General features: G+C 41.8%; 1 protein-coding gene across 1 annotated transcript in view; it reads right to left on the reverse strand.

Annotated features, from left to right (window-relative positions):
• Positions 1 to 543: 543 nt before the first annotated feature.
• Positions 544 to 10,480, reverse strand: part of LOC101847389 (E3 ubiquitin-protein ligase HECTD3) — a gene marked incomplete at both ends in the record, with an annotated part of 59,848 nt that continues 49,911 nt past the window's right edge. The window contains 2 exon segments of the mRNA XM_005111307.2: positions 544 to 699; positions 9,486 to 9,562. Coding sequence (XP_005111364.2) covers positions 544 to 699; positions 9,486 to 9,562 — 233 coding nt within the window.

A 10,480-nucleotide genomic window follows, 5' to 3' on the forward strand; every position in this document is an offset into this window, starting at 1 on the left:
AAAGTCGAATAAACTACGAAATCGTGTTTCAAAACTGAATCTAAACTTCCGATTTTCAGTGGAAATGCTTGACCCGGAAGTCAACATTATATTATGACCTTTATTTTAACATGGATATGTGGATTGGAATAGAATCTAAGCTAAAATTGAAGATCGGTTCTTGAGCCGCTGGGGGCGGCTTAGCGTACTGACTGCACTTTAGCCGTGCCGCCACCCATGGCTCGGCGTAGCGAATGAGTTAAATTTGATCTTTTCAGGGTTTTTGGAATTTGTTTAGTATTTTTAAAATGTGTTTTTTAAACGCTTGTATTCACGGGAGGTGGGTTCTTTCGCCTTGCTTAGGATCTAGGAATGGACTTCCCGTCCAGGCTTAGGGTGTAATGTGTTAATGCATGTATCTACTGAGAAAAATGAACAATATATGCTTTTGAACAGTTAAAGTGGAATGTATTCAGAATTAAATAAGCAATTCTGAAAACAATCAAAAGAGATTAGAAAATGATGTTAACAACTTGCATTTGAATCAAATAGTTGAAATCCTACCTATAAGACAGTGGTGGTGATGTGCGATCTCTTGGTCTCAGTCCCTCGTATAACTGCATAAACACTGTATTGTTGTAATCACTTGAGGCTGAAGGGTTTCCCCTGTGTTCCAAAGCTGCATGGCGGTTGATGTAAACAATCTTTCTGTCTGATGGGCTGGTTAAAAGAGAAGTTTCAAAAAGAGAATTATGTATGTGAAAGCGGTAACAATGACTAAATACATCATAAGAAATTAGATTATATTTATATATATATACAACTGAACCTATCCGAAAATGGTCATCTTAGACAGATGGTGGCCTGGGCAGCGTCATTATAATATAGTTAGAAAAAAAAGCAAAGGAAAAGTGTGAAGTGATAATTAGTACAGGCGACTGTCTTTGACAGGCAGTTGTTACAGCAGATTCTGCTGTACTTTTTAAAAATCCTCCATTAGTTAAAAAAAATTGGGCTTTCAAAATCTTTTGCAACACAAATAGTGGGGCCGCTTAGCAAACCTATTGTGCATTTTGTGATACAAGCACCAAACTTGGCACAAATGTACATTAACATGTTGAAATCATTTTCATATATTGGGCCACTCGGATTTCTCTCTTAATGGCCGCCATATTGGATTTCAAAATGGCCGCCATTTGAAATCTACTTTTGCGATTATCTCTGGGTCTAATGCTGCTATTGACTTCATTTTGGTATCTAAATATATGTTTTTGGGGTCAAGCAAGCCAATGGTAACAATCTGCATTGTGTAATTGTACTAATGGGTCGCCATATTGGGTTTCAAAATGGCTGCTTTACATTGCATGGCTGCTTCTCGATCTACATTCGTCGTTATCTTGTCGTCGTCACATGTTTGGAGAAGCCAAGCCCTTCACAGTGTGCCTTGGAGGATGCCAAGAAGAATTTGTTGCAACCGTTGCTGCTTGCCTTAGTCAACATGATCCTAGAGAGACCCAGCACCAAGGACCAGATGACAGACATTAACCCTGCAGCAATTACCGCAGCCTAGATACTGAAGTTCAACTGCGTAAAACACAAGCGAAAACGTGGCACCACATCATCCACTTGTGTCAGGCACAGTGTTTCACAGGAGACCCCACTTCCAACATACATTGAGATGATGTTACATGCTCATACACACAAGAAGGAATTGGTCGATAGACTGTCACACCTTGGCCTGAGCATCTCTTATGAAAGAGTGCAACAGCTCTCTGCAGAGATGGGCAACCATGTCTGCCAACAATTTTACAGAGAACAAGTGGTCTGACCTCCAAAAGTGCGTGGCGAAGAGTTCACAATTGCTGCTGTAGATAACATAGATCACAATCCTAGTGCAACAACATCAAAAGACTCCTTCCAAGGTGCCGCTATCTCCCTCGTGCAACATCCTTTTTACACTGGTGAAGGAGAAATCGGAGCATATTTGGTGCAGGAGAATCTGGGGATGCACGGCCCAAGACTGTCGCCCCCTTTGCCGCACTATTGTACTGATGTACCCCCTGTCACTACAGCATCAAGACGTCGCCTGTCCCAGCTGCTGGAGGTGCGTCTTTGACCAGAGGAGACTTCAAATAGTAGACTAATGAAGAATACCATTGGTTAGGCAATGCAAAACACGCTCTGGGAGACAACACTGTTACAGTGGACAATGAAAACACATCTTGGGCTGCATTTCATGTCAGCCGACAGCCACCAGAGGGTAGAGTCATCTGCCTCACGTCGCTGCTTCCACTCTTCCAGGAAAGTGCCCACACCGTGGCAATGATCAGGCATTCATTGGACGTTGTGAAATGAGCTGTAGAACACCTGAATCCTGGACAGACACCAGTGGTCACATTGGATCAGCCACTCTTTGATTTGGCCAAGCAGACACAGTGGAAGTGGCAAGAGAGTTATGGTGAAGACCATATGTGAGGCAGCGTGGTGGAATCAGGCTCTCGTCAAAATAATGAAATCGAAGAAAACAGCAGTTTTCTCCCTGCTTAGCAATTTTTATCAAATTTTTTATTTTGGCTCAACACCTTATATGTCCATTTAAAAACACATTCCTTTGAGGATTTCACCGAAAACGTTGATTAAAGGCGCAAAAATATAAATTTACAAGTTCTATGGACTCTCCATCTTTGGAATTTACCAAGCTTTGGCGGCCATTTTCTCGCTAATTTTACCTGTTAAATCAGGTGACCCTCACCTCCTTCAATCCAAAATATCTCCACTTCTATTGAAGATGGATGGGAAATTTTGTCATTGAAAGAACACAGCGGATAAAATACCGTCCAGACCGCTCACTTAGTTTTCCTTCCCCGGTTCCTCCCCGACCATCCTCACCACCCTGCCCGCCCCGCCCGACAGCCCAGCGCATAGTCATAAATCACTTGTCAGAGGGGTTAACTGGGGTGACCGCAGCGCCACTCCTCCTGTGCCGGGGCAGTAGTAAATATGGCGTTTTAGTGCGAATTGAAAGCCTCCTAACTCTGAAACTATAAATGCTACAAGGCCGATTGAGATTTCATTGTAACGTGCTATGTTTGACCTGTAGGCCGGTATAACTTGTTTTCTTGTAAGTCCGATTATATCAGTTTTACAAGGAATTTAAGTAAGTCTGTGATTTTCAAACTGGCATCTTCAATGTTTAGAACTTTTTCAGTTTGGATTTAGATATTTCAATCCGGCCCCCAACGATTTAAACAGAAATTCATGTATCAACTGTGGTGACAATTTTCATTTACATGTGCAAGTTTCAAATGCACGAAGTTATTCTATGATTTTCTGTGATTTTTTTAAAATACCAACCCACCACTCTGAACATTCATCCTTGCTGTTTTTAGTTTTCTTGCCTCTACTACATCTGAATTTCGTTGTCATTTTTAACAATATATTTGTCATGGAGTGCCACACTCAACATGATCATAGGGTGGGCATTGTGCTCAAATATCATCACCTTCTGGAGGAGGCTGCACATGATATAGATGTACAGCTGGTCCATGATATAGATGTACAGCTGGCACATGATATAGATGTACAGCTGGTCCATCAATCTATGGAGAATTGCACGCCTGGAATAGGACAAAATGTGCATATCTACGGCAAAAAAATGGAAGAGGGCTGGAAAAAAACGAGGAGGACATTCAATTGTTACAGGGCTGTCAGATTTTGTCGGATAATCCACGAGAAGCAGAAAGATTTGAGAGGAAGGGTTCTAGTGTACATGATCAGCTGTCAGAGGTAGAGTTTGAGGAGCTTATTCCAAGGTCAAGTCCTGCCTGCTCTGAATTTGATAACATCCTCAAACAACACAACATCACATCACAGGCCTACCACAGCCGTTCATTTATAGGAAGCCACTGCCATAAATACATCACAGCCCATGTGTACAGACAGCTAGCATCATTTTTAGCAAAAAGAACAGTTGCATGTACACGAAATCAAAGCATAATAGACACCGCATTAATTGTTCTGAGAGAGAAATTTGTTCACGTAAAAGACACCTTCAAAGATATCCACACAGTAATTGCACATGGAAAGCCAATCACTTTAGAGAGAATACCACATATTCAGTCATGCATCACACGATATATGTCTTTATACAGAAACATATTTGGCAAATAAAAGGTCTTGAGTCGATAGTGCCGTAAAACACGTGCTACTCAATCAAAATCGATCAAAAGAAAAGGTCATCCCCAAACAACACATCCTTGAGAAACACTGCGTTCCTTGGATACAAAAATGTGGGTTTGGAATGGCCTTCCATTGTGAGCAAGGGGGTGATCTCATTCATGCAACCGTGGCCTAACAGACAAAGAAAAACACGTCAAAACAATCATGCAGTCACAACACGTCCAAACCCACCCTGAGCTACTCTGTCGTGTGCACCACCCATCAAAAGACGAAAGCTTACAGCGGAAAAAGGAGATAATTCCTCCAGTCCAGCATTATTGTGTTCTTTTTGTATTTTGTGTTTAGGTTGTGTTTTCATAAGTGTATCGGCAAAAAAAAGATCTGTCCTGTAGTTACATGTATCGTGGATATCGCTATGAAAAAACAAGGTCGCAAAGCAAGAGTATTGCAAAAATCAACTTCAAACCTGAATAATTACGGATCCAGAAACTTCGTGCATATGGCCCTTTGTCAGTACAAATTTCATTATGTTCACAGTCCTGTGTGCAAATTTGATTGAATTCGTTGGGGGCAATCATATTTAAATCGATGTTTATAATTGATTACCCATGAAACATTTATCAAATTAAGTCCCCTTTTTGAGAACTTCACAGCTTTTAAGTGTAATGTACCATGTTCTTCCGATTTCTTCATTTTCTTCCTTAATATGTTGAATATTTACGTGGTCTTTATTAAAATATTAATCTTACATTAGCTTTGGCTCACTGTGCTGGTAAACTTTGCAAAAAATACAAGAGCGCTGCCGGTGTTCGGCTGATTAGGGAAATCCCCGGCGGCGCAGGTAAATGACCCCGTGACCTGGGGAAGCGCTGGCTTGCTTGCCTCGCGCCAGCCGAAACTAAATGGGCGCTCTATAACCGCTGTGAGAAAGACTAGTGAACAAGCTTTAAGATGATACCATTAACACAATATGCCCAAAAATTGACGAAAGCCTGATTCCACCACGCTGCCTCACATATAGAGGTGATGTTTGGTGGTCTCCACGTAGAGATGGCAGTACTGCAAATACTGGGGGACTGGCTGCAAAGGAGTGGTTGGGTGGCAAGCACTTGTGCAAGCCGAGATTTCGACAGCAAGGACAGTAGACTCATTCCTGCGAGCATCTCATGCCTTGCGCACAAGAAGAGCACATCAAGTGACTGCAGCAGCACTGTACATCTTGCAACACCATGCCTACAACCACTACTGTCTGGGAGAAACCAGGGATGCAGAGGACATTCCCGCGTTTGAAGACTGGTGACACCAGAGACGAGACAACATCTCCCAGTTTCGCTACTGGGCAGCTGTGCTGGAACAAGAGCTGTTGGTTCTAGTGTATATGCGTTCTCTCAGGCAGGGATCATTGATGATGTACCTCGATGCTCTGACAGAGTGGGTCACCTGGTTCCACGCACTAGATCATACAGACTATGTTAGGTGGATACCGGTGCACCTGAAGAACATCGCCGAACTCACTACCAAACACCCAGACGTAGCAAGGAAATTCAGTGAAGGCCATTTCACAGTTGAGAAAACACAGAGAGTGTTCTTTTTAATCCCGATTGACCAGGCACATGAGCAGAATAATGCCTGCATGAAAGGAAACGGTGGCGCGGTTGGGCTAACTGACAATCCTAGTGCCCTTCGTCGCTGGATGGTTTCAAGACCAGAAATTGCTAGGGTGATCGAAGTATTCCAGGAAGGGAACCAATACTGGAGACAGCAAGCAAGCAGCAGACACACGTCATCATGATCAGACGCCAAGTGTACATGCCTCATTTGTGGAAGATGTTCGCTGTCTCGTCGGTATCATAAAGGAGATGGGCAACCCATTCGAGGAGGAGAGTCAGGATCTAGTCATACTGGAGACAAAGGACATCGCAGGTGCTTCTACAGTGGAGACCGCGATGAAAGCCAAGAGCCGTCCGTGGCTTTCACCAGAGAGTCTGTTGGACAGAACAAAGGCAGTGGACGACCCCATTCCTCGTGACAAAGCTGAAGGTATTCCACTCCAAGAAACAATAGTAAATGTTAGAAACAGTTCGCCTCTGTTCAAAATGACCATGAACTCGTTGCACGCCTGTACATTGGCTGGCAGATGAGGGATGGAAACCTTGAGAAGTTCTTTCGTCACAAGAACCAAGCATGTCCTCCTGCACTGTCTGCTGGTGAAAACCTCTTCACTTGTACTAAGAATGATCTCATCACAGGCTTTGAAGAAATCTTCGACGCCAAGACAGAGACTCCTGTCACTAGCTGTATAGCTCTTAATGGAGCAGCCATCGCCCAGATTGGCTGCATTAAATTAAAGACATTTGAAGAGTATGCTCCTAAGATCTTCATCCCATATGGCAAGAAGACTGCGCGGGCAGTCTGGACGGTACTGCCAGAACTCACTGAGGCGCTGCTGCTGGTGTCCTCTGCACCACGTGCCATACCAAACGATGCAATGTTCATCATCAAGAGGTTCGTGATCCTGTTGTATGATCGAACCAGCAAATGCACGGACAATGACACGGCCAGGAGGAAACTCTTTGCAAGGAAGAACGATGTGCAGCTGATCCCTCCAAAGTAGGCAGCTTCAGAGGAACTTGTCAAGAGGGGGGTGTATTGAGGTGGAAATGTGTGGGGTCAGATGCTTTTGCCAGCACCAGAGCTCCCTCAACAAACAACTAGGGTTGGTCAATGACTGGAAAACAGTACACACCATACTGGACCAGGCTACCCGAGGCAGCTCACAGCTGCATTGAGCTGGTTTCTTGCAAGTGCCATTTATGGTGTGTGAGGCTCTGCAAATGCAAGAAGACAGCCCTCTGTGTGTGTGAAGGGGACTGCACAGTGTGATGAGTCCACAACATACATGTACTTGTGGCAGTGCTGAACTTGTTAACATGACACTGTTTATGTACATGCATCTTCAGTACCGATATCTACCTAGCCTCAGATACCAGACCTTTGAAGAATGTCAGTATACACCTAGCCTCAGAAATTAGACCACGTAGCATGTCAGAATTGTACATACGACATTTACAGACTTAAGACTTTTACACCCATTTAACAAGCTTTCAAAATACGAAGATCATTTTATAAAACAGAGTGTGAAAGATAACATTACATTGAAATTGGTGCCATTGGATTGTGCATTGAATTGTGCATTGGATTGTGCATTGAATTGTGCATTGGAATAGATTTGTGCATTAGTATTTTAGATTTGTGTCTTTGATTTAGAATTGTGCATTAGATTAAGCATTAGATTGTGAAATTGGTATCATAGGATTCCTTGGCCCCCAAAACATATATTTAGACACCAAAATGAAGTCAATAGCAGCATTTGACCCAGAGATACTCGCAAATGTAGATTTCAAATCCAATATGGCGGCCATAAAGAGAGAAATCCGAGTGGCCCAATATCTAAAAATGTTTGCAATATATTAATGTATATTTGTGCCAAATTTGGTGCTTGTATCACAAAATGCACAATCCGTAAAAAATTTTGGGCTAAACCGCCCCACTAAAAGTACACATACAAAGTAGCATCATATCAGCATATCATATTCTCTCTCTCTCACTCTGTATCGCTTTTCCCCCTTCCTTTCTCACTTATTCACTTACTCCACCCTCACTTCAAAAGATATACCATAGAAATGTATGGACAAACACAGGGGGGCATAAACATGAAATATGAGAATGATCACATCTTCTTAGAGAGAAAGTCACAATGTTTATGTAGCAGAAGATAAAATGTATCTCATATCTCTCTATTTTTAGATGTAGGTAGCGTAAAAACGGCCTTCCGACCACGTGGTATCGGTGAAATCAGGGTAACACCAGCTTTTCCTCGTTACAATGGTGTAAGTTGTTTATATGTCCAATTATTAGGAGCCGGAGAATCGCCGACGAAAGCGAAGCGCCTCGCGGTCGGAATGCGCGGTCGGCCGGTTGAAAAATTGACACGCGTGCATTCAAATGCTTCGCGGAACGAGGGATGATTAAATACCGTCTTTTCATTGGCGGAGAACTGTAAAGCTTTGAACTGGCTTTTCCATGGCATATTTTTGGCCTTTGGTGTCTAAATAGAAAGCTTTTAAAAATACTGTCAAAATGTTTAAAGATCACTTTTACACAAAATATGTAAAATACTGGCTTAAAAAAGGTATCAATTAAAAAATCAGTTCATTTTCTATTAGAATAAAATAATCAGCTTGGAATTATTTTTCATCAATCCTTCCACGAGACTCGGAAAGCATGTGACCCCCATGCGGGGTACACTACAGTATAGAGCCGACTCGCTCGCCGCGGGGGGGGCGGTGCGGCGCCGGCCGGGTCAGCGCTCGGTGTTTTTGTAGAAATAACGACAGATCATCGTGTTTGAGGCGATAAAATACTGATTTGTAAGGATCTCAGTCTTGAAAAAAATTAGGCTCCATATATTTGTTATAGTGATTGTACTCTGTTAATGTGGAGATGTTTAGTGCTCCCGGTACTCTTTTATTGTCTGTCAAACATGGGGTTGCAGCCAGTGACTGACTTTAACAAATTTGATCAAATTTTAAACAACTAGCTTACCACTTTCTTAAAAATTGACTGAGAGGTTAAAGAACGGTACCAAAATGCTCAGTGGATATAGGCCTTTCAAACGGTACAGATAAATTTGGCATACAGCTACTTTGAAAATTTAGTTTCTGGTACCTATTAGATGTATTGGCTCCCTTCTACCCTTTGAGAATTCCCAATAGTGTAAAATGAAGGTGCATAGTGTCAGTATATTTAGATTATTTTTGTTGCACTGTTTTCTCAAGATACAGTTGAGATTAAATGATGTGACACTTAAAGATTCTAGATGCAATGTAAAGACTTTATTGATTGTAACGTTTTCATTTTCGTTCTGTTTCCATCCCAGTCTGTTACATAAATAGGAGAAACAAATACAGACACATCCAAAGACATAGAGCACAGATAACAAATAAATAATAAAGAGATGCAACAGAGAGACAAAAAGAAACAGAATCCATGAGTGGCACTTTTCAAAAACAGGGAAGTATTTTCGAATATAGCAAAGAAGACTGCACAATATGAGGAAATATTTAACTAGTTTGTGCTGTTAAAAAATCTTCAAAGACAACATAAATAAAAAATTATCTGCTACACATGATCTTGCCTACACAATTTGGACAAGAAATATGAACAAATTGGCTATTTTTGGTGAGTACAAAACTATCCACATCAGCTGGAGAGTGGGAAGAAAGAAAAAAAAAGCATGAGTACTCAAAATAAAATTAAGTACATACTCTGAAGCAGAACCTTTGAGCAGGGTATCAATTAGAGCCATCCGCTTTTTTGATAACAGCAAGAGTTGACGAACACTCTGGAAACAGACAAAAGAACAAAGAAGGTAACTGAGTGTGTTAATTACACATCGCAATGATTAAAGCACCACGTCAAAAAATCAGTTTAAATTGTTATCTGGAGGTACAACTTTCAGAAAAAAAGAGAAGGAAAGTAGTGTATGACGAATAAAAAATAGTTGAAAACAGATAGTGGGAAAGTGAACTACAATTCGGGAAGAGGTAAAAGAAAAGAAAATACCACTCTATCTGATCTTGCAGACATTTGGTTTATGATGTAAAAAAACAAAACAAAACCAGGAACATTCACAGAATATGTGTATTAGTTAGTTTTAGTAGGGTTTTACGGAGCTCACAACTGCATAATGTCATATGAATGCCAAGGGGTGGATATCAACAGAGAAATCCTTACGGCGAATCAGGCTTATTCTGCTCACCTCTCTAGCTTCAACACAACAAAGTTTGCTTCGACTATCAAGGCACCCCGGATATAGCGGGTCTCAAGAAAGTGACAAACATACAAAAGAACAAGAGGAAAATTATGACAGTAAGGATTAGGAAAGAAAAAGCAGCAGTTCCCTGTTGCAGTTCAGGCACAGTTATGAGCATGACATTGCTGAATCAGCCCATTTACAATTCTACTGTGCATAAGAACAAGTTAATGCCCCCCCTTTGGGAATGGCGTAAAGGGGGGGGGGTCATATGCAGTGGTGTCGCGTGGGTTGCAGACATGGTGGTGCATAATTGGAAAGTGAGCAAATGGGCAAAAGGCTTACTAGCTATTATTAAAATTGTAATGAGCGGTTGGCGGGCGCTCTAGTGTGGTCTGTTCTTTCTATTGCTTTCTGCGAGTCTCTGTGTGTGTGTTTGTGTGTGTGTGTGTTTGTGTGTGTGTGTGTTTGTGTGTGTGTGTGTGTGAGAGAGAGAGAGAGAGATAG

Source organism: Aplysia californica, unplaced genomic scaffold, assembly GCF_000002075.1.
Source record: "Aplysia californica isolate F4 #8 unplaced genomic scaffold, AplCal3.0 scaffold01039, whole genome shotgun sequence".
Lineage (NCBI taxonomy): Eukaryota > Metazoa > Mollusca > Gastropoda > Aplysiida > Aplysiidae > Aplysia > Aplysia californica.